Here is a 26,902-nt window from a genome sequence, read left to right as displayed (position 1 = left end):
GACTCAAGCCGCGGTAATGTATATGCTGCTGAACACACAACTGCGCCAATATCCAAACGTGCCATTAATATTCCAGCATCTAATCTATATATCGTACGCCCGACTGCAATCAACAAAGCACTACGCCCATGTCTTCCAAACATCACTGCTTTTCAACCACGCAACCAGCTCGTCCCGCCTCACCTTTGCCCCCTTATCTGCGCTCTCGACCTTGACCTTGGCCCCATCTCTGAACTCCCATCTCTGCTCTTTAACAGTGACAAGGCCTTCCTTCAACTCGTCGCCCCCCAGGATAACCGCAAACGGCACCTCATCTTTCTCTCCGGCAGCAAACTGCACAGGGAGCTTCGGCTTCTTCTTCGCCAAAAAGTCGGTCTAATCCAGAAGGTCCCACCTAATCAGTTTGGCTCGACATTGTAACGGGCAAACAGGTCTAACCTTTATTCCTTCCGCCCGAAGGTCCCTTACTAGCTCCATCCTCTCTTCAAGCAACCCATCACCCGCAGCCATAACATACACCATGGTATCCTTGCACCTCCCCCCCAGGCCAACCCACTTCGGCCACAGCAGCGCAAATATCCGGTCCATACCAATGCTCACGCCAATGCAAGGTGTGCTCGCCGCGCTCTTTTTGCTGCTCTTGCTCTCGGACGCCGCTGCCGATGCAAACTGGCCCACAAGATTATCATACCGGCCTCCCGCAGCGATGGACCCCACGCCTATTTGCGATTCATCTACCTCTTCATCTTCTCCTGCGTCTTTTGGTTTCGACTTTGGTTTCGGTTTCGGTACAGGTGTTGAATCCGCAGAAGCGTCGGCGGCTTTGAACCCCGGTGGCGCTGAACCTTCGACGATAGCTTCGTAGATGAGTCCTGTGTAGTAATCTAAACCACGGGCGAGTGAGAGATCGAAGGAGATCTGTAAAGAAAGCGTCAGTGGGGGTACGTGGTTTCAAGAGGACAATATTTTTCACTTTGTCAAGCACTTTATATGCTTTGAGGAAGGTAAACAGAAGAGCCATGTCCTCTATGCCCTCCTTGGCATTCTTGTTCGCCATTAGTGTCGCGTCTGATGTAAGGATGTCCAAAAGCTCCGGACCACCTGCAAAGGTTTAATTTATGGCCTGGCACAGAGAGAACGACATTTACCTTTGTGCTTGACATACTCTCCAATTTTATCTGCGACAGTGGGATCCAGACCTTTCTCATCTGTCATTTCTTTTTTCACTTCAACCCAAGGAAGCTGTATAGGAATGAAGCATAGAAAGAAGATTGGATGCTTGAAACACGTACCTTATCCAATTTATCTACAGCGGAAGATATCGTCCGAATTTTGTCTTCCGGCACACCACATACGGTGAAGATGCCGTCAAGGATTTTCCTATGGTTCATCTGTTCGATAATGAGTGCCATTTCCCTCTCGGCAGACGAGAAACACACACCTTGATCGTGTATTCACCAAGATCCAAGTTGTTCAAAATCGTGCTCAGAAGACTGACAATTTCGGCGTCTGGAATCATTGGATCGAACGTCCCGGAGATATCGAAATCCTGGAATGAGATATAGATGCCACATCAGAAGAAGGAACAGGGCCAATGAACTCACGGCCTGCATGAACTCTCGCATCCGTCCCTTGGACATCACCGGCTGGTCTCTCCGATACACTTTGCCCACCTGCCACACTTTGCCTTGCCCGCCTCCACCGGTCATCGCGAGCCACCGCGCAAGAGGTACGGTATGATCATACCTCAACGCGAGCTGCTCCCCACCCTGGTCCATGAGATCAAAAATCAACTTGGAGTCTTCGCCGTATTTTCCAGTCAGGACGTCCTTGCGTTCGAAAACGGGCGTGTCGAGGCAGCTTCCGCCAAAGAGAGCGAACGCGTCCTTGACGATGCGCTCAATGTGGAGACGGCAAAACATTTCCGACGGGCCGTAGTCTCTTGTTCCCTACGGAAAATTTAAGCATCACACAGTACGATCCATAACGGAAAGGGAGTGAGTGACCTTTGGCGTCTTCAATAATATCCTGTCTTTCTTCTTCTCGCCCTCGGCCAAATCGCCTTTCTTCTCTCTCTCTTTTGCATTTAGCACCCCCTGCGCCTTCTTCAGCTCTCCCAATTTCCGTTTTGCTGCCTCTATTTCTGCTGGATCGGCATTTTGCAGGCGAAGACTGTTGAAAAGCGCCGTGTGTTCTGCAATTTCATCGGCGAGAGTCATGTTCGTCCGAATCCCCGAGCGTAATACTAACGACAGTGGTGGTAATCGATGAAAACGGCCGATACGAGTCAAGAAAAGATGCATATATCTGGGTACATGAATTCCGATCGGTACTTCCAAATCCGGATTAGATTTGGAAGCCGACGGGCGGCTAAAATTTGTCCTGATCAAAACTAGAATTGGAATACTGTTGACTGCGAGAATAATAGAAACCGTCCAACGAATTTAACATATTATCTAAAAACCGCCGAGACAGCCGTCAGGCTCCGGCTCTCGAAAAGCACTTTGCGTCGTATTCCGCGGATTCTGCGCCGGTGTCTTATCCCGGGGCAATACCCCAGAGTCCGGGTCCGACTTCTCACGAGCAAAAAACGACAAGATTTGGTTAAACTTCCTTGGGCAACGTGGGACGGGCGCATGCATTGTGATGGGAGGTATGTCGGGGGAGTCAGGACCAGAGCCATTGGACTCTTCCTCGGGCGCTGGCGATTCTGACAGGGAGAGCTCGGAGATACCGAGCGTCAATGATGGAAGCTCTGATTCTGGTTCGCACGCCTTGTACGCAGCAGGGCGGAGGCACCTCCTCTTGGACGAGGAGGACACGACACCAAATTTAGGAGGAGGAGAAGTGCAGGTATAGACTCGCTCGTCGCGCCCCGGTAATTCGCATAAGTTGGGGGATACGACAATCGGCTTGCGGTTGTACGCTCTTCGCGAGTGAGTTAGATGGGTAGAGGATATCACTGATGTTGGGGGAAAATGCACGCGGGGACGACGTGAGCGGGGCCAATAGGGGGCCAATCGTAAAGACCTAGTACCAGATCCGGCATCGGACGCTGTTGACTGTCGCTTTAGGATAGAACGGGGCATCATGAGCTGCACAACGATCTAGTCTGGCAAGCCAGTCCGGTCATGATGAGTGAGAGAAGAAGGGAAAGGCAAGGGAATGCGTACCACAAGTGGCTGGAAGGTAGCACAGTTCCCTAACAAGTGGGTAGCTCCATGGACACAGGCTTTATACGAAGAAGGCTGAAATAGAAGAGACTTGCCAAGAGACTGTCGAGGTTCCACATCAGTTGCGCCTGCGTCTTACACTTACATGAAACTGCACTGCAGACCACTTTCAACTTGGACGAGACAGTTTCTGACGTCAGAGACGGAACCAATTTTTCGAACACATGACATGCAACGATTACCCAGGATTCAATCATACAGACAGCATGCGTTAACACGCACAAAACAACAAAACAATTGATAGTACATTACTTCGACGTTCGTCATTCGTTCGCCAATGCCCGAGGCCTTTTCTCCGACACAGTTATCACAGGCGGAGGATAAGTAATGACACCACCGTTCGCCCCACTAGACAAAAGTACAGAAGAGAAGGAAGGGAACGCAGCAAAGGGATCATCTGGCTTGGGAGACATGACTCTCGACAATGCCTTATTATCGGTTACAGTCGGAGTAGTGATCAAGTGGTCACCATGCCTGGGAATGCCTGGGGACCATAACTGCCCGTCCTGCGTTGCGAACACGAATGGCAGTTCGGAGGCCCTAGGTGTCGACGCCACATCGTGTCCCTGTTCTTCGCTCAATGAGACAGACTGCCAGAACTCTTGACGAAGCGACGTCGACGGCTGGCTAAGAATAAACTCCCCATCCAATGGAGATGAGAGAAGAGACGTGGAAGATGGCGAGCGGGGCTCCTTCCTACCTCTCTTCCCTGTGTCAAAAAGAGTCACTACTCCACAAACAGAGCTGCTTCTCTGGGGACGAGGTGCTCCAGCGTCTGAGTCTTCTGCATCGACATCAAGACCGATAAAATTAGCCGTTGGGTAGGGAGAACGCGGGTAGGTCTTCAGAGCCTTCGCGAGGTTGACGGGAGATCGTTGCGGTACATCTAGTTGCCTAAGGATTGATCTGCGTTTAGATCGCCTTGGAGGATCGAGACCGATGTCCCCTTGGAATGGCCCGTCCTCCAAAGGCGATGTAAGCACTTTATCGTGGGATCCGGAAGCTTCCAAGGTCGGCGAATATACCCTATCTCCTCGACCAGGAAGCTCAAGGAAGTTAGGGGATACGATAATAGCCGTGCGATCGTAAGAATCTGGCGAATGGGTGGCGAAGGTTGAGGTGAGGGAAGCGGATGGAGGAAAATGGACGTGTGGCGACTTTAGGCTTGGCGAAACGACCACCGTAGCGCTTGTTGCGAATGGGAATGGGTTTGGTGACAAGACTAGAGGTGGTGGCCGTTTCAGAATGGATGTGGGGGACGTTAAGCCTTTCATAGTAGGCGTTGTCCTCCCAGCAGCCCTCTGGATGGCCTTTGAAGCCATTAATTGTTGATATAATCGTGGTTGGTCGTGATTACTCGTAAAGATACCGTTCGTTATCCTTGTCCAGCAAGGGCTAAGAAATGACACCGCAAATATCGTGAATCAACAAAAGTGAAAATAAGAAAGACGTACTTGTTCAGGTCTTTTCGCGTTGCTTGAGCTCAAGAGTGAGTTAAATCCCACCACAAAGGCCGAGGATAGGTATATATACTCGTGCGACCATGCCAGTGGAGAGTTGCCATAGTGCCGGGAATAACAGCCACACCTAGGCGCGTAGGAACCATATAGCTCGGCAGAGATAAATTTCTAGTACTTCCAGGCCAGATATCTCAATAAATTTGCCCTCTCTGAAGAGGAAAGCTGACTGAACGCGGTGCGGGGGTATAGAAGAAACTGAAAACTGGCAGATATCGCGGATAGCCGTGTCGTTGATGATCACATGAACAACTAAATTTAGAGCGAGGTGGGCCACAGCTCCGCTAACTCCGTCCTGGCCTCGTCGTCGTATCAACGCTGTGAGCACTGGACGGATATCCCTGGACCTTTCGCTTCATTCATTCTGAATGAAGAGCCGAGGGAGTAGGGCGCTGTTTCCAGGCCCTTTCGATGATGAAGACGCTCCGGCGGTCCGACGACCTGAACACTGCCTCAAGTTCAATATAGCTTAAGCAGGAAATAACATGAAATTGATCTTGCCAGTGGATAAGCCAAGTGTCGCTTGGGAGGGATAAATAGGTATCGTATGTGCCCGTATACTGCTGTATCCGGTTGGTGTGTCTGGGACTTGGGACTTGGCGAAAGTAAAAACTGGAGTCAATCGGCCTGAGATGGTCGCGGCGTGAGGATCTGGGCTGACTTGCGGGGGTCCCAGAGTCGGGACCCCGTCGCAAAGTCTCCAGTCCCGGGCGCTCGGTGAACCAGAGAGCGGAAGGACCAAAATCCGGCAACACCAAACACTGAAGGGAGTAGGTGGGTGGGTCAAAGAAAGATGGAGGAGGCGAAAGAGAACGGTATGTCAGCGAACGAGAGGCGTAACAACCTTAACGACGGAGAGGGAACTAAATGGATTGGGATTCACGGTACGTCGTATTTGTACATGTATAAGTAGGGGGCCGAAGGCCTCTGTTTGCTGTCTTGGCTTATCTCAGGGGAGTCTGGCACTGAAGTCATTTATAATCCTACACACACCGTGATGAGTCTGCATGGTAGTCATATCATTGTCGACGAGACTCTCAGTGACGCAAGCGAGGTAGGCGGCCCTTACGGTCTGGAAACGGCGGAGCCGTACAAGGCCGAGGCTCAGATGTGATTTCAGTGGTCGGCCGTTGAACAAATACTATGTCCCATATTTTCGGGCCTGCGTATCACAACTTTCCTTTGTTCTCCGATGGCAGGGAGAAGTAGGACGTTACCCTGGAATCGGTTAAGAAGTAATCCCGCGAATATCCTGGTTCTTTTATCGGAGAACACCGAACTGATCTTCAAAGACAAGGACGGGTTAGGCGGGACTTTGGACACCGTCGCTGCTCGTCTGGACGGTGTCACCGGTGCTCTTATTGGCAGTGCAGAGTCGTTGATGGTCTAGATAGAAATACGGGATGATTCTGAATAGTGTTTTGATACCTCGAGTTCGGTACTAAGTTGGGTTTCTGGCAATGATTAAATAACCGACTTATCGCCCTAATTCCCCTACGTAACAGATCCCGCGTATCCAAGCTGCGCAAAATATGCAGAACGTTGGTGATATCCAGTTCTGGTCGCAGGTCATCTACTTCAGATCTGACATGAACCAGCATATCGTTGAGGAATGGCTGAATCATCGCCAATTCTACCCGTATGCTCGATACAGGGAGAGGCGAACGACGATGTAAACGTTTTTCGAATACGAGAGGATGTATGAAGCGCTAGAGCTCCTTTGATAATGATTACGTTGCCCTGGCCTGAGGCCGATACATATCCTCTTGTACTTACTTCACCCTTGTGTACGGCAGCCAGCGTGAAGGCTAGTGGTCTCCAATACGGTGTTTGCGGTCGAAGACGTCGGTAACTGGCAGTATTTTTGCGTTAGAGAAGAGGCGCGCGCTTGGACAAGAAGTTGTTGCCAGCCGGCTGAGGGCATCAGTCTGCTCTCTGCGTGATGGGTCAACATTGCAGCTGAGATTGACGCACCACGGCTGAATTCCCTCCTCTCGCTCGATGCTGACCGAACCTGCCAATGGGTAGATCAAGCTACGCCAGCGAGTAATTGATATACTCGTTCATTCCTGCGCCCCCATTTCCCTCGCGAGCCCAAGTTTGGGTGATTGGAATCTAGACTAGTCTGTTGCTGCTGGGCTGTAGAACATCCGAACGTTCATGAAGTGATTGTCGTAGTTGAGACCAGACTGCCGGCCCGGACTCATTTGGACAAAAACAGTACATCTCTCTTCCCCTTCCTTCTTTCCTTCTTGACACCTCTTTCAGAACTGATATTGGGACACAATTAATTGATGGCATGTACTTCATCTCCATCGGATGCTTTCTGAGCATGGAAATCCTTGACAGTCTAGACATAAATACGGGATGAAATAAACGGTTGTAATATTTAGGTTGCTTTAGTTTGGTACTAAATCGCTTTTCTCACATACTTACTGCCCCTAATTCCCCAACAACGCCTGCATATCCAAGCTGCGCAAAATACGCTCCAGAACCTTGGTATCCGTCTTCCCATTCAAGCTCAGTGGTATGAACTCAACAGGAAGAATATACGCTGGTCGCATATAAGCCGGAAGCTGTACCTGAACGGCCGCTTTCAGGGTTTGTACCAGCGTCTTCGCTTCTTCTGTCTGAACCAACGAAGGAATAGAGGAACGACGGTCGACAACAGAGACATCATTACCCAAGGCGAAGAAGCTGACGAGGAGCTCCTGTGCGCCCACTGCAGGATGGGTCGTGATGAAAGTCGAAACGGCGAGCTTGTCATCGCCGGCAGCCTGGAGTATGGAAGATATCCCTTCCGTTTCGATGCGTACCCCACGGTATTTAACTTGGCTATCGATACGACCCATGATTTCGATGGAGTGATCCGGCATCATGCGAACTGAGTAACGTCAATGAGATATAGATTACGCGAGGACGCGATTTACCTAGATCACCCGTACGGTACGCCTTACATCCCGGACTAGGATAATCAATAAACACCTTCGATGTTACGTCAGGGAGGTTGTGATAACCTGTAGCACGTCAATAAGGGCCTAGACGAGTATGGAAAAGCGTCCTACCGCGCGCAACGAGAGGCCCGCTTATGACCAGCTCTCCTGGACATCCCAACGGTACCACATTCAGATCACGATCAACGACATACGCGGAGCATGAGGGAAAAGCTCTTCCGATGTTTTCTTTGCGATCATTCATGCCTATCTGCCTTGAAGTGCAGCCAATCGTGACTTCTGTCGGACTAAAGGGTAATTTAGCATCTGGTCACAAACCCGGTCATTGCAGGTGCCCACCCATAAAAGTTAGCAAGAACCAAATCAGGTCTCGCAGACCATTTCTTCAGTAGCTAGAAAACAATCGTTAAGATAAGTCTGATAAACGAGCAGAATTCGACTGACCGAATCTGTGATTTTCTCGCCCCCTGAAACGAGATACTTTATGGGTAACCCGTCCGGACTCTCCAGCAAGGCTTCGATCATGCTTGGCACCATACCGATGTGCGTCACACCAATTGAGATGATGTGCCGACGCAACTGGGTTAAAAGCTCAAAACGTGGCGCGCTGACCAACCGCGTGCCGAGGCACCAACTTTGCACAATTTCGGAGATGTGGACGTCGAATGCGGTGGCTGCTCGTTATGTTAACGATGAAAGATACACCCTCGAAGAGGGACTTACATGCTAAAGCCAAACGTTTGTCGGTATCAGGATTCGTGACGAGTTTCGGTAGAGCGCAGAAGGCATCCATGGCCCAATACAGTCCTCGGTGAGTTAAAAGGCAACCCTTAGGGTTTCCAGTAGTACCTGAAAAGATATGAGTTGATGATGTTACGGATCAACTATTTTCAAGTACCAGATGTATAGAGAAGATAGGCCAGAGAAGAGAGTGTCGCAAGACAAATATTGCTATCGTTGAAGTCGGATTCCAGCTGATCCATGAAAGCCGTTGTTATAGGGACTGCCGCGTCGCCAAAGATGGACGTATCTTCAGGAGCAGAAAAGACTCGACGCGCACCACTGTCTTCTACAATGAAACGCTTTCGCTCGATTGGTAACTCTGGGTCGATCTAAAATAAAGAGTGTTAGAGGCATTATGTTTGCTCAATTGGCACATACCGAAACGTAACAACCCCCAGCTTTCAAAATAGCAGCCATGATGACATAGAAATTGTGCGTTCTCGGGCTACATAGAGCTACCTTGTCCTCCAGATGGATACCGTTCGCGATTAACCAGCGGGCGAGAATGTTGCTCTGCCGGTTATACTCGCCGTAGGTCAGCAGGAACGGGGGTTTATCCATGGAAGCATAGATTTCGTGGGCTACGGCATCCGGACGCTTTGACGCATGGTCGAACAACCATTCAAGGACAAGGTGTTCATGGTCTAAATCACATGTCCGTGGCGCGCATGAAAGTAATGGCGGAGGCATGACATCCTCGGGCGTCTTTGGAGGGGAATCGGGGAAGCTGATGATGGCATCGAGGGTTACGCTAACTTGAGCAGCGAGATTTTCGATGGTAGAGGCGCATATCAACGCGCTGTCTGCGAGGAGATCAATTACCACGGAAAAACTGTCGATGTGGGCTCCAAAAATAATGCCATTTGGCAAAAAGGCGTCATCTCCGACGTCTCGGACATTCCACACAAAAACCGCGCGAACTGGATTCTGTTCATCGACGATACCCAATTCTAGTCGTGCGTCATCTAAACACATTTCTTCGTCGACACTATCAGCTTGCGTGGTAAGCATCCGGACGAAACTATTCCACGTCGGCGCGATCTCTAGCTCCAGTCGGGCACGGATGGGGCGCAATAGGACGCCTTCAGGATCTTGTAAATATGTAACAGACGTTTCTGCGAAGAGATAGTCCTGACGATCCAGGTATCGCATTAGCATGTTGGCAAAGGAGGCACGAAGCTGAGATTGTGCAGTTGGTGAGAGGCGTCCATCGGGAGAGATAAGGCGTTTGGAAAGGCCAGGAGAGATCTTGTAGGCGATGCTACATGGTCCTGATGACGGAAGACGACGTAGCGAGCCGAGGTCAGGGAGGGGATGGAAAACGTAGCTCTTGAACGAAGTCATGAATCAAGTGTCATCGTCCGGTCACCAGAAGGACCTTTTTATTTAGTGTTGCCCTAAGCGTATTGAGTAGGCAATGACGAATGGGCGAACTGGACAAAAACGCGGATCAGTTGGCGGCGTTGTAGAAGACATGTGGCATCAAATCAGATAGTACCTCTGCCTTATCAGATAATCTTGGCATCTTATCAGAGAATCCACCCGGAGGAAATTTCTACAAACTCCCAACTTTCGCAGCATAGTTATCTTGCAGCACTCTTTTTCTGCCATCATGGAAGAGATATGCGCTGAAGACTCCTTTGGACCTGCTTCACCATGCAGGCACATGGATCTTACGCTGGGCTTCCAGTTCAGGTTAGTTTTGTAGGGTTAAAGAAGGAAAACAAGCTCACTGTGTTTTAGATTCATGTCGATCCTTCCTGCAGCAATATTCATCTTCTGTGGTACATTTCATGCTGTCAGCCTCGTGCGATCTCCTCAAGTTACTCGCCGCACAATCGACCTCCTCTCGGCAGTGAAACTTGTTCTAGGCGCCATCCTGGTGGCAGTCCTCGCAGCGACTCTTGCGTATGTGCCACGAGATGGCTGGGGAAAATGGGCTACAGTTGGATACGCGCTTGAACTCGTTGCGGCGGTGAGTGTGCAGAGCCCGGAAGAATCTAATCAACTTATGTCAGCACAGATTTGCCTGTCGGTTGTTTCCTACCTTCATCACACTCGCTGCTTCGCTCCTAGCACTCTCATTGGACTATATCTCTTTCTCTCTGTGCTCTTTGCCGCAACCCAGTTGCGAACGTATGTTACCGCCGGAGTCCTTCATGCAAAATTCTTTGCGCTATTTGTCGTGTCATTTGTCGCGCGGACGTGTTACCTCGTCGTTGAGCTTGCTCAGAAGCGAAGATTCCTGCGGGAAGCCAATAAAGTGAGAATTCTTGCATATCGACTGGAATAATACTGACGCCATCCAGCCCACGGCCCTAGAAACAACCTCCTCGATACTGTCAAGGCTCTTTTTCGTGTATCTCTTTCCACTTCTCATTGGAGGATTCAAAAGAGCCTTCGACCTCGATGACTTGGTCGCCTTCGGTCTTCCACCCATCCTGTCTGGTGTACCGGCAAATGCAGCACTGACCAAGGCCCTTTCCCGCTCAAAAGGCGCCGCTCGTACTCCGATATTCATTCCTTCCATGAGAGCGTTCCTTTCCCAATTCCTCGCGCCAGTAGTGCCCAAATGCATTCTGATAGCCACAACATTTACGCAGCCATTCCTTGTAGAGTCGATGCTCGCTTTTGTAGACTCGTACACCAATTCGAATGGTGCGCGCGACGACCCGGCTCATGGCTGGGGCTTAGTTGGTGCATATGCCATCGTATACCTTGCCATAGCATCATCCACTGCCGTTTACTGGGATAAGGTGTACACAATGGTCGTCCGATATCGCGCAGCTTTAGTCGGCGTCATATTTGACAAGTCAATGCGACTTTCGGCCTCGGTAGCAGAAAGTGAGGGTCGTGGTACTGCGGTAACCTACATGTGCGCCTTCTTGCCTTATTTGTTTTCTTGTTGATGACGTCATCTTTATTAGGTCCGTCGATGTCGAGCGTGTATGCGAAGGAATTGCGTTCTTCCACGAACTATGGAGTGCGTTTATTTCAATAGCAGTGGCAGCTGTTATTTTATGGTTCAAGGTATACCAGTGTCGGTCCGTAGATTTCCTTGTCTAATTTATTCAGGCTTCTTTTGCGATGATTCCACCCATCGTGATTATGGTCGGATTCTTCGTCATCACAAGCCATATCGGAAACCACGTCGCTAAAGCTCAAAAACGTTGGATGGGAAGCACTCAGGATAGGCTAAAGGTTCTGGTATGTAATGGTGTCGTTTTATCGATGCGCGTCTTGTTGTCAATATTTTTCAGACATCAGTCATGTCGCAAATTATTCCAGTAAAACTTCTTGCCGTCGAACCAACGATGCCAAAGTGGATTGAACCTGTCAGAATCAGAGAAATAGGCTTTCTCAAGACATTTTAGTGAGGATTTGCGTCCGTTACTTCCTTGCGCTCTTTTTCAATGTACCTGTTTTCACAGTGCACGCCTTGTCATCGTAGGCGTCTTATCATCTGCGACGATCAATTTCGCCGGCATCGCCGCTTTAGGGACCTTCGTTGGAATAAAGTCGGAGGATCTTTATCCAGAAACCCTATTCACTATATTGACTGTGGTTGTGAGTATTTTCACCAGCTTAACAGATTGATACTGACGAAAAGGTCGCAGAATCTTGTTACTTTGCCAATCAGCACTGTTGGTAACTGCTTCCCGCTTTTACTCGCATCATTTGCCAGCATGAAACGAATAGCCGTATTTTTGTACGTCAGGCTAAAAACCATTGGAACACCTACTAATATCTCACTGAACAGGTCACTCCCTGAAAAGACTAGTCTCACCGAGCAAGACATCTTGTCAGAATCAAACTTCACAGATGATGAAAAAAGCGACCTCAAACGTCAGAGTGATATTTCTCTCAACGCCTACGGTGCTTCCCGAATGATGCTGTCGCACGCAACGATTGCTGCAGGAAAGGATGGAAAGGCCTTGATATCAGACTGCAATATATCATTCGATATCAACAGCTTGAGCATGGTCGTAGGACCTGTCGGTGCCGTAAGTTCTTTATATCTCATTCCGCCGGTAGTTATAAATATATATTTTTTGGAATCAGGGAAAATCGATTCTCCTCAAAACTCTTCTTGGAGAGACATATTTCATAGAAGGCGCAGGCTCCAGCGTTCTACCCCAAGGCCGGATAGCATATGCACCTCAAGAGGCATTTGTATGGCCCACGACTGTGCGTTCGAACATTGTTCTGGACAACGAATTCAATCCACAGTGGTATGAGACGGTGGTGGATGCTTGCGCGCTACGCCCTGATTTGGCGCGTATGGCTAATGGTGATATGACCGAGATATCTCCTGGTTCCATTAGCGGTGGACAAAAGCAGCGCGTAGTGAGTGGTACCACCTTTTTGTGGATACCGTATTCATCAAACGATAGTCCTTAGCAAGAGCTGTGTACGCCAAATGTGATATCACTCTTCTCGATGATTGTTTCTCGGCTCTGGTAAGTTATCCCAATGGCGCTCGTGTGATATTTGTAACTTTGGTTTTAGGATTCCCACACAGCGGTTTCTGTATTCACACGGCTGCTCGGTGAAGATGGCTTGTTGCGGGGAAAGGGGAAGACAGTCGTGCTCGTCACGCACAATCGTACGTCAACCTTACCGGCGTCTGTCTTCAGTTGTTTATGCCGGACGCAGTGCAACACCTCGCATCGGCCGACCATATAGTCATTCTTGACTCTGGTGCGCTCGTGGCGGAGGGCAGACTTTCCGAACTACATGACAGAGACCTTGATGTTGCTCAATACATCGGACAGCAAAAGGTCGAAGACGAGGAGGCGGAAGTCAAGGAAGAAGCAAAGGCTAGCAATGTACCCACTAAAGAGCAAGAGGTCAAAAAGCCAAGCCAAACAGCCGAAAGAAAGGTTGATGAAGAAGAGAAGGGTGTTCGTGGTTCAACATCCTGGGGGACATATGGATTCTACATGAAAGCAGTGGGTGACTCTTTACGCCAGGCTTGGCATGTATGCTCAGATTTACTGTTTCAGTGCGGCTGGAATAGGCTAGCACTCTGCTTGACGTGTCTTATAATCTACACAGCGATGCAGATTGGCTTGCAGGTGGATGGTTCTATTGGCTCGTTCTACTGTATAGTATCTGACGTGCTTATTTAGATCCTACTCAAAGAGTGGTCCGAGAGTAATACCACTTCGCACGGGCCCTGGCTTGGAGGCTATGCCGCGTTTGCCGTAACTTGCTTCTTGACATCATTCATGACCATGTGGATGTACACTCAAGTTACGGTGCCCCGCGCCTCCTTGATCATTCACGCTCAGCAATTGTCAGCCGTGCTCGCTGCTCCAGTCACATACTTCCAACGCACACCTTTGGCGAAGTTGCAGAACCGATGGTCAAGTGATATGTTCATAGCCGACTTCGCCTTTCCAAGGGCTCTACAGGACTTTACTTTCACCGCCGTTTACGTTGGTGCGTTATGTGGCATTTCAGAGATATCAACCTCGTGTTTATTATATCGATTTAGTGGGAGCTGTGATCCTCATTCTTATTGCTGTGAGTTGAAAGATTCCATCGTTGTGACCCAAGCTAAATTTCTTGTAGGTACCTTGGCTCGCGATATCTGTCCCACTCTTAGGTGTTATCTATTGGGGTCTGCAGAAAGTATATCTGGTAGGGACGCGGACACGTGGTCTTGGAAACATTCTTCATTTTGAATTTCATTTCCCAGGCTACCTCAAGACAACTACAACGCTTGACGTTAAGCTCCAAAACGCCGCTGTACACCGCGTTTACCGTAACCTTGTCTGGCCTGATAACGATTCGGGCGTTCCGTTCGGAGAAGCTCTTCAAGGACATGAGCATATACCATCTCGATCGTTCACAGGTTCCAATGTATTACCGTTACGCAGGAATCCGATTTTTGTAAGCTCTTCATCTTATAGACAAGCCATTTTTGGTCTAATCATTCGAAAGACGCACTTCGTTGAACCTGCTCACGGCTTGTGTAGCCATTGCCATTGCGGGTCTTGCGGTTGGGTTGCGCGGCTCTACATCCGGAGGTTACCTGGGTGTTGCGCTCTCCCAGCTAGTCAGCCTTGCGCAAAGTCTAATCAACTTACTATTGGCTTATACCCGCGTTGAGAATGGAATCGTCTCAGTAGAACGGCTCTTCGAGTTGGACGGCCTTCAACCTGAATCGTTCTCAGACGAAAGAAGACAGCCGCCTGGCTCTAAATGGCCCGTTTTCGGTTCCATCGAATTCCGTGATGTGGGTCTACGATACGGGTCAGTAGATTTCCTTTTAATACAAGTCGGACGTTGCTGATGTCTCATTTTGATGTAGAGAAAACCTGGATCCTGTTCTTCATAACATTAGCTTTACAGTTCAGGGTGGCGAAAAGCTAGGTATTTGTGGACGCACAGGGTAAATTGTTCCTCTTGACACGCTGTCTGCTGCTGACAATTATAATAGGAGTGGTAAAAGCAGCACTGTTTTCGCTCTGCTCCAAGGGCTTGGCACTACGGGACTTTGCACCGGCCAGATCTTCATAGATGGTATTGACCTAGCGACCGTACCTATTGAGATGTTACGGTCGGCCATCAGGTACCGTCATACCGTTTCTTACACCCACCAAGCATTAACTTTGGCATCCTAGCACCGTCTCACAAGATCCTTTCTTATTGTATGCAAAGATGCGAGACAATTTGACTCTTGGATGTTCTATGGAAGTGGAAGATGAACAGATATGGGAAACCCTTGAGCTAGTCGGCATGCGCAAGCTAGTCGAAGGTCTCGAAGGTCAACTCGATGCTATGGTCTCGGCTGATGGGCTTCAATTTTCCGCCGGAGAGGTAGGCTTGTTCGGACTTTGTACGCATTCCGCTGTTGAAGCACGTTTTCAGCGTCAACTCCTCTGCATAGCACGGGTTCTCTTGCAAAAGCGCAAAATCGTGGTCTTTGATGAGGCATCTTCGAGGTGAGCTAACAACCATCGCCAGTACACGCTTTCCTAGAATGATCCCTTTGTAGTATGGATACTTCTACTGACCAGCGGCTGCTATCTGTGTTACACAATAGTTTGCGGGAAGCTACAGTCATTTCCGTTGCCCATCGCATCTGTGAGTCATCATCTTCTTCATTTTCTGAATTGATTTGATACTCGGGTTAGCTACTATTGTCGATTATGATAAAGTGATGGTCCTTGATAACGGCCGTGTCGTAGAGATGGGGTCACCAAAAGATTTACTGCAACGTCCTGATTCACATTTCTACGCGCTTCACAAAAACCAGGTTCTGTGAGAGACTGTACCCAAAGGTGGCGACATGGAGACGTCGTTGCATAATAGACTACGATTCTTAGAACATACGATTGGTGCGAGTTAAATAGATGATTGATGTTGGAGTTAACGAGGTAGGTGCACGGACATGGTGAACGAGAAAGATTTCAGAAGAGAACGGGCGCTAGAATAGGACATCGTAACGTTAATCTCGGCATTGTGGTTAAAAGCTAAGATGTGCAGAATGGTGCATCATACCCAAAAAGGAAAGAAAATCAAATAGGTAAGTGAATGTGTTCGTATTGTAATAATTCTACATCTAACACTCCCCCTCGAAACATATATGGTTCGCTTACATGACATCTAATGCCTCTGCAAACTTCTTGAACTTTGGGTGAGCCAATGGCTTTGTAAGGATGTCAGCAATCATGTTATCAGTTGGGCAATACAGCAACTTGATATGGCCTTGCTCAACAGTTTGCCAGATGAAATGGTATCAGACTCCAATGTGCTTCATTTGTTCATGGAATACTGAATCCTTGGCAATAGAAAGTGCATTTTGGAGTCCAATACCATTTTATCTGGCAAACTGTTGAGCAAGGCCATATCAAGTTGCTGTATTGCCCAACTGATGACATGATTGCTGACATCCTTACAAAGCCATTGGCTCACCCAAAGTTCAAGAAGTTTGCAGAGGTGTTAGACATTGTGTAAGTGAATCATATACATTTTGAGAGAGTGTGTTAGATGTAGAATTAGTATAATACAAACATGTTCACTTATCTATTTGATTTTCTTTTCTTTTTTGATATGACACACTATTCTGCACATCTCAGCTTTTAACCACAATGCTGAGATGTGAGTATCTTCTATATTTACCTCTGTTTGATTACATTTACTCATTATCTATGTAGTAATGTTATGATGTTCTATTCTAGTGCTCATTCTTTTCTGAACTCTTTCTTGTTCACCACATTCATGCATCTATTTTATTAATTCCAACATTTTTTTTTGTGGTTCATCTGTCAGATTTTCAAAGAGTTGAGAAGCAGTTGATGACTTTGAGACAGTAGAGTTGGTATCTTCATCCTCTCCCTCAACTATGAATGGTTTTGGAGTCAGATCATTTTTGTTGAAGTAGATAAATCCTCCAGCCCTTGGCTTTGGTATCAATACCCACAAAACAAGCTTCAATAGTGTGCTCTCTAAGCTTTTCTGGTATCTTCACTCAGATCCAGCATTGACATCCTCATAGGCAAAGACCTGAGATGTTAGACTTTCTGCCAGTTGCTATCTCAAATAGGATTTTCTCTGATGGGATTGCTTTTGTTGAGGTGCAGTTGTAGATCCATTCAGCATGCTGGTGAGCTTCAGCTCAGAGGTATTTTGGTAACCCTGAACTGATTAAGAAAGCTCTGGTTGTGTGCATCAGATGGCTGTTTGAACATTTGGCAATCCCATTTGACTAAAGAGAATCATGCACAGTAAGATGCTGAATGGTTCTCTTTGATTTGAGATGCTGACCAAACTAATCACTAGTGAATTCTCCCCCTTGATCTGTACCAAGGATCTTGATGACCTCTACATCTTGGTGGATCTTGGTCCATATCTTGTAACATTTGTATGACCTAAAAGTACCTGATTTCTTTGATAGATATTTGGATTTTGATTCATGGGTATGTAGGTCACAGAACATGCAGATGTAGTGAGCTCCTCCAAGTGATATGACAGATATTGGGCCCATTAGATCTCCAATGACCTTGTCACTACTATTTTTGACATATTCATATTGGCCTTGTTTGGGAAATGGCTTGCACTTTGCTTTGACCTTTACACAGGTCTCACAAAATTCCAGTTTAGAGTTAAGATCAAGCTTGATTTCTTCAATATAGTCATTAACATACATGCAGTGAAGGGTGGTATGACTTCAGTGAGCACAAATGTTGTGTAGCTCAGTGATATTCACCTTGAGCTTACCTGCCATCATAGCAACATCTGGTTAAACTGCCATAGCTTGCTGTGTATTTGGAGTTGAGATTAAAAATGCAGTGTTGGAGGACCAGTAGAAGTTTCCCTTGTGCTCAACAGGGTACAGGGGTTTGTGAGTTGTTCCTCAGAGATGCCAGCTAAGGCTCTTATCCAGGAACTTGTTGGTGAGCTTCTCTTCAAATGCTATCCAGTTTGATCCATCATCTGCAAGTTTTGTTGTGCTGACTAGCTTTATTTCAGTTGTCATGGACATGCTGGTAGCAGGGCCCATAACCTGTTGGACTTAACAAGATAGATGCATGAATATGATGAATGAGAAAGAGTTCAGAAGAGAATGGGCACTAGAATAGGACATTGTAACATTACTACATAGATAATGAGTAAATGTAATCAAACAGAGGTAGATATAGAAGATACTCACATCAGTGTTGTGGTTAAAAGCTGAGATGTGCAGAATGGTGCATTGTACCAAAAAAGGAAAGAAAATCAAATAGATAAGTGAATGTATTCGAATATGTATCCATTACTACAGGGATGCATGTTATGATTGCCCAGAACTGTTTCGAAGTTAACGAAGATGTGAACGGCCTGTAAAACATTCAGTAGTTCTCCGAATTGCACCTGCCTGGACTTGAATAAGCTTTAATGTCTAGAGATCGTGAGACACATACTCTTGGAGCACCTCCCAGACCTTGAAAATCTATAGATGCTTCGTTTGAGTGTTTCACGTATGAAGGGTTCTTCCGTTCTTTACGGTCAATAAAACGATAGACGGTTTGACGTTCTTCATGGCACACTTGTGGCCACAACCCACAGGGAGCCATTTAAGATTCAGTTGCAGAAAGACGATCGGAGGCTGAGAGCGGATACTCGCGCTCGTGATGAGAATCATGGTAGACGTAGAGTAAATGATCGACGTATTAGTTACCACAAGCGCCTTGGTCGACTTCTGATTTCGTTGTAAGAAATCGGTGAGCGAGACCGTTTCGGACGAAGAGTCATATTAGTTTCGTGAAATAAACATAACTGCACGCCGTCCTCAATCATTACTTCGTTATTTCATCCAGAAGTGGAACCACCGGACAATGGCATCAGCACTCTCCTCCTTGACCCATCCTATTTTATTCATGAATACATATGGATATTGAAAGGGAATACCACTCACTTTGGTATGGATCAGAAATGTCTCCACGGAGAGCAAATCCATGCTCTACTCTTGAAAACAGCTGAAGATGGTAAGGTGTTTGCTTCTCCTTAAGAATAGCCTCTGCCCTATGTCGCGACTCAGCAGGAAAGGTATGGTCTACCTCGGAACAAGATAACAGGAGAGGTTCTGCGAACAATCGATGAAAGATTTCCGCGTCATACACTAAGAGACTCACTGGCGCATGCAAAGAAATGGCTTTCACTGAGAAACGCAGGATGTGCAAAAGCTCCGGCGCCTTTCAAATTAAGATATCAAAAACTGTCCCAGATACCCCTCCAGCGGTATTTCAGCAAACTGACAGAATAGTGAGCCCTCTGTAAGGCCATCCATAACATACGGGGCCCCGAAGCAATAGCCGACAGCTGCATATTTCGTGTCAGGACCACCTGCCAACATGAGAGCGCACCCCTCTTGTTACAAAAATGGGCTCGTACCGAAGTGTTCAACTACCGCGTCGATCCATTTCGGTACATTGCTTTCAGCAAAGGCCATATGTTTTTGCTTCCATGCTTCATAGTCGAACTGCGGATTGGTGGTGCGGTCATGACGATTGTTACGGTGCCTTTGTATGGAGTCCTAATCAGAAATATAAGTACAATGCAGCAAGAAGAGAACTATCGCTAGCTCACCCCTCTGAAGTAGTCCAAAGCGAGAACGGTAAATCCTAGGATTTGGTGATTTGTCAGCCGAACCGTCTTGTCATTGGACCACCTTGAACTGACCCTGACTAGCGAAGTAGTCGACCAAAAGCTGCCCATTCACGAATATATCGATTCCCCAGACGTCAGGAAAATACATGATGACTTGATTTGTATCCCTTTCGCGCACTGGCTTCGAGATGTATGTTTCGATATCTGTAATTCGAACCCATTTGCCTTGGGGTGTACCTTCATGGGGGAAACAATTCAAACAACAATCGCCTGGAGGACCGGCAAGAACTGGATCGGTCATAGCATGCGAGGCACAGTTTAGTTCCTATCCAGTGGCAGCTTTTCAATGCATCTACGGCCCGGCTCAGATATTTCTGTGCATCACCTCCGGCTGTCGTGGGTTCCTTCTTCCTTGTAAAGCATCCCAAGGGGTCTGCTGTTTTTCTGTATTCTCTGACATCAACTCCAACACTACTCAACGAGTCTTCTGATGCTTCTCGTGTGCTTAAAGCAAGGTATAATAAACGCAGCCGGACGGAGGCGTACTCCTTCATCAATCATGGCTGAAACTATGACCCTCCAACGCTTGACATCTATGGTCACGGAATCGTCTTATTCCGCTGATACCGACAAAGAAAAGGGTGAAGTCCGCCATGTTGATATCCCAGAGCCCATCGAAGAAGTTGACGAAGCAAACAACGTCGGATATACAACCTACAAGGAGGGCCTCAATAGCGAGATTACATCTTCGCAGAACAGGAGCATTCGGTGGAGGATAGACCTTATTATTCTCCCGATATTCTTGATCACTCAGACTCTGCAGTTTCTGGACGTATGGTCGCCGTCGCTTTTATAAATACAGGTAGCTGATACGTCGATAATTGGCTTCTCAGAAAACTGCGCTCAATTATGCCAATCTATTTGGCTTTCAGACAGACTTGAAGCTTCGCGGAGATCAATTCAAGTACGTGTAAACTCATCTTGGGCGTGTGATTTAACTGACACTCCGATGCAGTTGGCTGGGAAGCATGTATATAGTGATTTCTTTGTCATTTCAATGCGTCTTGATGCTTTTCAGGGTGTATTTCGGTTATGCGATTGCTCAGTAAGTCATATCGCCTCTAATGCCCGCCTTGCGAATGCATTACCTGTCAGATATCCGGCGCAGATTCTCATTGGCAAATATCCTGCCCAACGAGTCTTATCAGGCGCGGTCTTTATCTGGGGTTTGTGTGTCCTTACTAGTAAAGATAAAACTTGCCTATTCATGACGAATTTGATACCTGACTTATCTGCAGTGGTGTGGTGCACGAACTTTAAAACTGCCATGATAAATCGGTTTTTCTTGGGCATATTTGAGGCATTCGTGTCACCTTGCTTGACTCTAATGACGTATGTGGCTTTCTTGACAATTACTTACATCTGGCTCCTCATTCATGTCACTGAAAGAGGATGGTGGTATACGAGAGTAAGGATTCGCTTAAGGCAATTCATGCGCTGATAATCACCAGCAAGAGCTTCCTCTCCGTCAATTCATCTGTATGTTTCCTTTTCATTGACGCCCGTGTTCAAGTTCCCTATTCATTATCGTGCTTCAGGGTATTCTGGTCTCGGTGAGTTAATCCTTTAATGTAACATTCGCTCCAATGTCTTTATTCGAACTCAAGGTTGGGGTGGCGTGATCGGAAGCTAGTGCGTTTTCAAAATATGCAACGTCTACTAACGCAAGATCTAAGTATTGTACTTAGTGTGTCTAGTACGTAACATTCATTCTAGTCCGCAATCATTGCTCAAGACCATACATTTCCAGCGGGAATCTCTGCGATTAGTGATAGTCATGCCGGTCCAGAGAAATGGCAGTACATGTAGGTATCTTCAGCTCATGTCAGAATTTCCTCACACTTCGTAGTTTCTACATCCTAGGTTCCGTGACTATGGCATGGGCCGTAGCCGTTTTCTTTTTGCTTCCCGACTCCCCGGTATGTTACTATCTTCTGACTATGAAAGTATCTGTCATTGGAGGTTTAGGCATCTGCGCATTTCTTCAGTCCCGAGTACCGCGTCCTCGCCGTACAGCGTGTCGCCGGCAATCAACTTGGTATCAAAAATCGGAAGTTCAAGAAAGAACAGATATTAGTCTCTACCACAGATCCGAAGATCATTATTCTCTTTATTTCCGTATTCGCCGCTGCGATACCGAATGGCGTTGTCAGGTGATAACTATTTGTTTCTAGACGCGTGACATCTGCTGAGAGCCTTCACATCCAGCAATTTTTCGTCGATCATCATGTGAGTATGCGTGTATGGATGAAGGGGATACTGCTAATATATCTTCCGTAGTAAGGACATGGGATTTTCTAGTATGTACGCCTTTTGTCGTTGCGGATGTTTCGTCACTTGCGATTTTCAGCGACGAAGACAACCGTTCTCAAAAGGTAGGGAACTGAGTGTATATCTGAATATCCTATTGAAGTCACCTCTTAGCGTAGGTGATATGGTACAAATCGCAGCTCTAATCGTTGGAGGTGTTATTACCTTGAACGTTCGCAACTGTAAAACGTCCTTCAATCGCACGATCGTCTAGTAGTTGACCTAATTTTCAGCGCGTCTCATGGCTGCTACAGCTGCCAACATCATTTGCGTAGTGTCAGCTGCCTGCATGGCGTATCTGCCCCGTGAACATGTGTGGCAACGCCTAGTATCGTTTTGGCTAGTCAATTGCCAGTCCGTCGGATTCGTGAGTGTCATAAACACTAGCGAATATATAACTACTATGGCTTCTGTAGTCTGTTGGTCTGGTTATGGTGTCGTCTAACATGGGTGGATACACGCATCGAGTAAGGTGCACTAGTTAATTGATGCCGCGTGCTCATAATGCTTTTGCGTAGACTTTGGCCTCCGCCGCTATCTTGTAAGAACCTCATTGAGATCGCTGTATACTTCCCTAAACATGGATAGCACCGCGTACTGTTTTGGAAACGTTGCAGGGCCATTTGTTGTGTGAGCGTTTATGTCTAATTCTTCTCGACACAAATACTTACGCTGGCCTTCATTCAGCAAACAGTCCCAGGCACCTTTCTTCGTTAGCCATTCACCTTTCTCCGCGCGATACCTTGCTCACTTTGCGTTGCATCAGCAATCCGCTACTGCTGGGCTTTTAGCCGGTTACTCCGTAAATATCGTTTCTTTACTTGATGGTGCCATGCATTTAGCCGTCCTAGATCAAACTTGTATGCCAAGTCGTACTGTTCATTTAGTGAGTCTGTTCGCTTTTCTGTGCATAGCTTTTTTTCTCCTGATTATGATTGATTTAGCATGCTCGGGTTCAACAAGCGTCGTGATCGTATCTACGGTCCTCCGGATATCGCGAAGTCGAAGGAAGCCGGGATGCAGGACAAGACGGAATGGGAGAACACGGTATGCCCACTCCCTTTCTATCTTCATTCTCATATAAATATACATCAAGGATTTCCGATACGTCCTCTAATGACCGCCATGTTTACTGTCAAGTAGATTTTATGAGCATCGACGCCAATAAGATGATATGGTCACGAAGCCATTTTTTTTGGTTATACGTATAGATATGAGACGGTCCACGGTCCGAGATGAAGGAATGTGTCGTCCTGTGATTCCTCCAGCAACTTCTAGCGTTTCTGATGGTGGTGGCCTGACGAATAATCAGCGTGCTTGCACACCAACTTGCAGGGTGACCGGGCCTTTTGCATTACTATGACTGATCCCATGACTGGGTCTTCCTGACGGTCTCTCACATAGCTATCGTCCTCAATATGCTCTTTGGACTCCTCTCTTCCGTCCTCTCATGGCCGACGAACAAAACTCGAAGCCTCCGCTTGCTTTCCAGCTTCATGGTGATGTACGTAGCACTTCTTGACCTCAGGCTACTTTCCGCCCAGACCTGACCACAGCATATCCAAGGTCGCAATCGTTACTGGGGCTGGTTCCCGAATGCCAGGCAAACAGAATCACTCGCATGTTTGAATAAGCGATATTCACACGAAGACTAGGTGAAATAGGTAACGGACGCGCTACAGCCATTCTCCTTGCGCGACAAGGTGCCAAAGTTGCTCTGCTTGATTTCAATCTTGAATGGGCAGAGGAAACGAAGCAAATGATTACAGCGGAAGGCGGCGTATCGGAAGTGATTCAGTGCGATGTGACGAATGAAGAATCGTGTAAAGCTGCCGTGGCTCGCACGGTAGATCTTTTTGGAGCCGTACATATACTGGTAAATATTGGTGAGTATAGTCAATATATTGAATGCGGGAAGCAGCTGACTCGATAAAGTGGGTGTTTGGGGCCCCCATGGAACTGTCGTGGACGTGGATTTGGAGGCTTGGGATCGGGACTTGAGAACTAACGTAGGTTGCCTCTCAATTCACCGATCTGCGTGAGTTCGATATGAAATCCATATAGGTCACCAGCATGGTGCTCATGTCTCGTTATGCCATTCCTGAGATGCGAAAGGTCGGGCGCGGCTCGATTGTGAATATGTCTTCCGTATCCGGCTGTAACGCCATCTTCCATCTGTTGTTGGGCAGAGTCTGACGCAGCTTCCTATCAATTAGTGAAGGGTGGAATTCCTGGAGTTCTTTATCCCACATCCAAGGGGGCTGTTGTCCAGCTGACACGTGCCATGGCCGCTCATCATGGACCCGAGATGATTCGGTGAGCAGACTCAACCTGAACAATGCTGTTAGGCTAAAGAGCAATGTTAGAGTTAATTGCGTCGCCCCAGTAAGCTTTCTGATTTCAATGCACATACCGCCATTACTCAGTATATATTATTTCAGGGCATGGTCTTTACGCCTATGGTGCATGTTCCGAATTATATACTATGCCTGCACTCACTTTCTGTGGTGAGAAGGTTCGTGGACGTGGGATGACTGAAGAGCTGCGAAAGGCACGCATTGACCAAAATCTCATGAAAATTGAAGGAAATGCTTGGGATGTCGGATATGCTATTCTTTATTTATCTAGCAAAGAAGCGAGGTGGATTACGGGAGTAGTTTTGCCAGTGGACGCAGGGACGACGGCGGGGACAGCCAATCGGCCCGCACTGGAGGAAGATAAAACCTGAGAAAGGCTAGCAACGTTCGTCGGATGTCCGGACCGAATCAAGGTAGATACCTATAACCACCGAAATAAACAATCTGATTGGCGTGATTTTTTTTCATCTTCCACTGACTGTCATCCAACTACTGTCGTTTGTGTCACACGTCTAGGATCTCTGCGCCTCCAAAATACCCGGTACATGCTAGAAGAGGCGCATTGATATGGGATACCTTCCTCAACAGTCGCTTGAAAACTTGAAAAAATATGCGTACAAGGGTGTAGACAAGTTTGTGTCTTGGTCAACCTCCTTCTGAATCCATTCTGATGCTGGTACAGATCTTTGGTTTCTCGATATGTTTTGAACCCATTCTGGAACTGGTTTGTCACGCTGTGGCCTACCACTATTGCGCCAAACACGGTCAGTAATTTTCAGTTTTTTTTTGACTATCTAAATATAACGACTATTCTAGATTACGCTCTCCGGACTATGCATAGTCTTCATGAACTTTTTAACGATGCTATATTATGATCCTGCTTATTTGACAGAAAAGGGTGGTGCCACTGCTCCACCATCCTGGATATATTTTACGCAAGTGCTATTTCCTTCCCAGCTTTTCATGCTGATTATCATTCCAGATGGGGGATAGGTCTCTTCCTTTATCAGAGCTTTGATGCTATTGATGGGTATGTCTGGCCCTTTGGATCGCACTCAAACTCAATATCGAGTCAGAAAACAAGCGCGAAGAACTGGAATGGCAGGTCCACTGGGAGAGATGTTCGATCACGGTACGCTTCCAACTGCATCTGTTTTGAGTGATTCTCATCTTCTGTAGGCTGTGATGCTCTCAATACCACGGTAAGATCGTAGACCGCCGCCTTTACCCCTTTTTGAAGTTGTTGCCAGTTGGAAGTCATCATTTGCGCCCAGGCCATGAATCTGGGACGCTCGTGGTGGACTGTTGCATCCCAAGTTGCAACACTGGCTAACTTCTATTTGACTACTTGGGAAGAGTACCATACTGGTAAGCGCATGTCGCCCGCTGCTCAAATTCATCTGATTCGCGTCAGGCCAACTTTTCCTTGGTGTTTTCTCTGGCCCGGTTGAAGGCATCTTGATGATCGTTACCATTTACATCATAACGGGCCTCTTTGGTAAGTCCACATCTGCTGGGTTGTCGCAGCTCTCATAGTTCAATGCAGGACCGTCGTTCTGGGACCAGGGCCTTCTAGCATTTTTGCATCTTGAGCACCTTCTTCCGTTTTCCAAGATACCTAACATTGGACTTAATGAAACATTCATGGTGTTCGCTGCCTTCGGCCTGGCGTTCAACATCGTTTCTAGGTTTGTTGTTCTTTTCTGCATTTACCGGATCTGATGCGGTCTAGTTACCTTAATGTCCGACGAGCGATGAAGTCAGTCGGGAAGTCAACCCTTCGGCCGCTACTGTTTCTATTACCATACCCAATTGCCGCTACTATTCAAGTAGCCTGGCTCTCATACCCTGCATACCATAGTTCCGCCATTATCAACTCGAGCCTGTTTGTACCCTTCTTGTGTGCTTGGGGTCTTCAGTTCGCCCATCAAGTAGGACGAATGATCCTGGCCCATGTTACGAGTACACCATTCCCCATCTGGGACTGGATGTGGATATGGAGTATTATCGGGGCCGTAGACGCGAATTTGCCTCGATTGTTCGGCAGGTAACACCGCTACTTGATCTTCTACTCTCCGTTCGCCCTTGACATCTCTCTTCAACAGGCCGTCCATCATCCAGTCTTCACATGGAAGTACGGCTTGGTTTGTCTACGGAACCTTGGCTATATCTCTTTTTGCCTACGCTCGTTTCTGTGTACTGGTCATCAACGACATCACGAACTACATGGGTATTGCTTGTTTCACTGTGCGCAAGAAAGATGCTGCGGGGATCTGGAGAGATGCTACCAAGGAAAAGAAGGTGTGAGATCCATATATTGCTCTGATGGTGGGTCCCTTTCGACCCATCACCGCCTGCAATACTAACGGCTCTCTGGTAGTATCTTTTAGGTCCCTTGTATTAACAAACTCAATTCACGTACAACATCTGATTAGATAGACTAGAACATAGAGGTATCTGACCTGTTGCCGTAGTTGGAATGCTTTAGTGCTGTCATCCGGCAGTCGTGTTTCCCGAATTGTCTGAGTTCCCGTGACTGTAACATGTCGCGTGGTGTGTGACGTCGACGGACGCGTCGAAAATGCAAA

At 47.4% G+C, this 26,902-nt stretch overlaps 9 protein-coding genes across 9 annotated transcripts; 4 read left to right on the top strand and 5 right to left on the bottom strand.

Annotated features, from left to right (window-relative positions):
* Positions 1–120: 120 nt before the first annotated feature.
* Positions 121–2,219, bottom strand: BT62DRAFT_977676 (histidyl-tRNA synthetase; the record flags this gene model as incomplete). The annotated part of the gene is made up of 8 exons (XM_043189293.1): positions 121–375; positions 439–918; positions 974–1,101; positions 1,149–1,242; positions 1,293–1,391; positions 1,442–1,549; positions 1,605–1,949; positions 2,007–2,219. The coding sequence occupies 8 exons, from the start codon at positions 2,217–2,219 to the stop codon at positions 121–123; spliced, it is 1,722 nt and encodes a 573-aa protein (XP_043045394.1).
* Positions 2,190–3,395, bottom strand: BT62DRAFT_270397 (uncharacterized protein). The gene is made up of 2 exons (XM_043180317.1): positions 3,174–3,395; positions 2,190–3,112 (listed from the first exon to the last, which is right to left on the bottom strand). Exon 2 carries the CDS (start codon positions 3,090–3,092, stop codon positions 2,457–2,459), a length of 636 nt encoding a protein of 211 aa, XP_043045393.1. The 5' UTR covers positions 3,093–3,112; positions 3,174–3,395; the 3' UTR covers positions 2,190–2,456.
* Positions 3,396–3,496: 101 nt separating this feature from the next.
* Positions 3,497–4,555, bottom strand: BT62DRAFT_1071097 (uncharacterized protein; the record flags this gene model as incomplete). The annotated part of the gene is made up of 1 exon (XM_043178724.1): positions 3,497–4,555. One exon carries the CDS (start codon positions 4,553–4,555, stop codon positions 3,497–3,499), a length of 1,059 nt encoding a protein of 352 aa, XP_043045392.1.
* A 2,636-nt stretch (positions 4,556–7,191) lies between these two features.
* Positions 7,192–9,177, bottom strand: BT62DRAFT_881591 (acetyl-CoA synthetase-like protein; the record flags this gene model as incomplete). Its single annotated transcript, XM_043182676.1, has 8 exons — positions 7,192–7,634; positions 7,681–7,767; positions 7,816–7,991; positions 8,044–8,096; positions 8,149–8,378; positions 8,428–8,553; positions 8,603–8,816; positions 8,866–9,177. The coding sequence occupies 8 exons, from the start codon at positions 9,175–9,177 to the stop codon at positions 7,192–7,194; spliced, it is 1,641 nt and encodes a 546-aa protein (XP_043045391.1).
* An 810-nt stretch (positions 9,178–9,987) lies between these two features.
* BT62DRAFT_1031247 (P-loop containing nucleoside triphosphate hydrolase protein) lies at positions 9,988–16,102 on the top strand. The gene is made up of 25 exons (XM_043178338.1): positions 9,988–10,182; positions 10,231–10,750; positions 10,797–11,362; positions 11,415–11,517; positions 11,563–11,694; positions 11,748–11,860; positions 11,919–12,054; positions 12,105–12,196; positions 12,248–12,491; positions 12,550–12,834; positions 12,882–12,947; positions 12,997–13,093; positions 13,144–13,439; positions 13,494–13,565; positions 13,620–13,932; positions 13,988–14,016; positions 14,065–14,133; positions 14,192–14,385; positions 14,437–14,748; positions 14,807–14,887; positions 14,936–15,067; positions 15,120–15,315; positions 15,367–15,440; positions 15,494–15,582; positions 15,633–16,102. Exons 1-25 carry the CDS (start codon positions 10,100–10,102, stop codon positions 15,761–15,763), a joined length of 4,425 nt encoding a protein of 1,474 aa, XP_043045390.1. The 5' UTR covers positions 9,988–10,099; the 3' UTR covers positions 15,764–16,102.
* Positions 16,103–18,784: 2,682 nt separating this feature from the next.
* On the bottom strand, positions 18,785–19,900 carry BT62DRAFT_881205 (alpha/beta-hydrolase; the record flags this gene model as incomplete). Its single annotated transcript, XM_043182658.1, has 7 exons — positions 18,785–18,846; positions 18,896–19,063; positions 19,113–19,172; positions 19,237–19,323; positions 19,372–19,513; positions 19,567–19,601; positions 19,660–19,900. Coding segments are annotated over 7 exons (795 nt in total), but the record flags the coding sequence as incomplete, so codon positions are not given.
* A 246-nt stretch (positions 19,901–20,146) lies between these two features.
* Positions 20,147–23,257, top strand: BT62DRAFT_984030 (MFS general substrate transporter; the record flags this gene model as incomplete). The annotated part of the gene is made up of 27 exons (XM_043189826.1): positions 20,147–20,228; positions 20,271–20,419; positions 20,481–20,551; positions 20,603–20,692; positions 20,743–20,831; positions 20,886–20,979; positions 21,037–21,055; positions 21,099–21,126; positions 21,186–21,200; positions 21,255–21,279; positions 21,336–21,343; positions 21,398–21,452; positions 21,497–21,566; positions 21,616–21,800; positions 21,856–21,876; positions 21,928–21,947; positions 21,998–22,022; positions 22,072–22,139; positions 22,191–22,324; positions 22,374–22,424; positions 22,476–22,498; positions 22,546–22,587; positions 22,645–22,669; positions 22,724–22,759; positions 22,809–22,843; positions 22,902–23,004; positions 23,054–23,257. 27 exons carry the CDS (start codon positions 20,147–20,149, stop codon positions 23,072–23,074), a joined length of 1,584 nt encoding a protein of 527 aa, XP_043045388.1. The 3' UTR covers positions 23,075–23,257.
* Positions 23,159–24,842, top strand: BT62DRAFT_270286 (NAD(P)-binding protein). The gene is made up of 11 exons (XM_043180316.1): positions 23,159–23,293; positions 23,362–23,461; positions 23,524–23,555; positions 23,608–23,843; positions 23,893–23,966; positions 24,022–24,115; positions 24,174–24,273; positions 24,324–24,342; positions 24,399–24,419; positions 24,473–24,727; positions 24,831–24,842. Exons 2-10 carry the CDS (start codon positions 23,408–23,410, stop codon positions 24,683–24,685), a joined length of 843 nt encoding a protein of 280 aa, XP_043045387.1. The 5' UTR covers positions 23,159–23,293; positions 23,362–23,407; the 3' UTR covers positions 24,686–24,727; positions 24,831–24,842.
* On the top strand, positions 24,813–26,831 carry BT62DRAFT_926077 (Choline/ethanolaminephosphotransferase). Its single transcript, XM_043184939.1, has 12 exons — positions 24,813–24,946; positions 24,997–25,078; positions 25,131–25,249; positions 25,297–25,344; positions 25,391–25,446; positions 25,494–25,516; positions 25,565–25,682; positions 25,729–25,812; positions 25,861–26,002; positions 26,047–26,361; positions 26,420–26,642; positions 26,695–26,831. Exons 1-11 carry the CDS (start codon positions 24,882–24,884, stop codon positions 26,619–26,621), a joined length of 1,254 nt encoding a protein of 417 aa, XP_043045386.1. The 5' UTR covers positions 24,813–24,881; the 3' UTR covers positions 26,622–26,642; positions 26,695–26,831.
* The last annotated feature ends 71 nt before the right edge of the window (positions 26,832–26,902 follow it).

The sequence above is a fragment of the Guyanagaster necrorhizus genome (assembly GCF_019112545.1).
Source record: "Guyanagaster necrorhizus MCA 3950 unplaced genomic scaffold BT62scaffold_2, whole genome shotgun sequence".
In the NCBI taxonomy this organism is placed as follows: domain Eukaryota; kingdom Fungi; phylum Basidiomycota; class Agaricomycetes; order Agaricales; family Physalacriaceae; genus Guyanagaster; species Guyanagaster necrorhizus.
This window is presented reverse-complemented; position numbering and strand designations above follow the sequence as displayed.

Excerpts from the sequence above, each read along its gene's own strand:
- BT62DRAFT_1031247 (XM_043178338.1), top strand. The coding sequence starts at position 10,100 with ATGGAAGAGATATGCGCTGAAGACTCCTTTGGACCTGCTTCACCATGC. Across the intron at positions 11,861-11,918 it reads GGCTTTCTCAAGACATTTTA|TGCACGCCTTGTCATCGTAG; the intron begins GTGAGGATTTGC and ends CTGTTTTCACAG. Across the intron at positions 12,055-12,104 it reads TCACTATATTGACTGTGGTT|AATCTTGTTACTTTGCCAAT; the intron begins GTGAGTATTTTC and ends AAAAGGTCGCAG.
- BT62DRAFT_270286 (XM_043180316.1), top strand. The coding sequence starts at position 23,408 with ATGGCCGACGAACAAAACTCGAAGCCTCCGCTTGCTTTCCAGCTTCAT. Across the intron at positions 23,556-23,607 it reads ACTGGGGCTGGTTCCCGAAT|ACTAGGTGAAATAGGTAACG; the intron begins GCCAGGCAAACA and ends ATTCACACGAAG. Across the intron at positions 23,844-23,892 it reads ACATATACTGGTAAATATTG|TGGGTGTTTGGGGCCCCCAT; the intron begins GTGAGTATAGTC and ends GACTCGATAAAG.
- BT62DRAFT_270397 (XM_043180317.1), bottom strand. The coding sequence starts at position 3,092 with ATGATGCCCCGTTCTATCCTAAAGCGACAGTCAACAGCGTCCGATGCC.
- BT62DRAFT_926077 (XM_043184939.1), top strand. The coding sequence starts at position 24,882 with ATGGGATACCTTCCTCAACAGTCGCTTGAAAACTTGAAAAAATATGCG. Across the intron at positions 25,250-25,296 it reads CCATCCTGGATATATTTTAC|ATGGGGGATAGGTCTCTTCC; the intron begins GCAAGTGCTATT and ends TTATCATTCCAG. Across the intron at positions 26,362-26,419 it reads TTGCCTCGATTGTTCGGCAG|GCCGTCCATCATCCAGTCTT; the intron begins GTAACACCGCTA and ends TCTCTTCAACAG.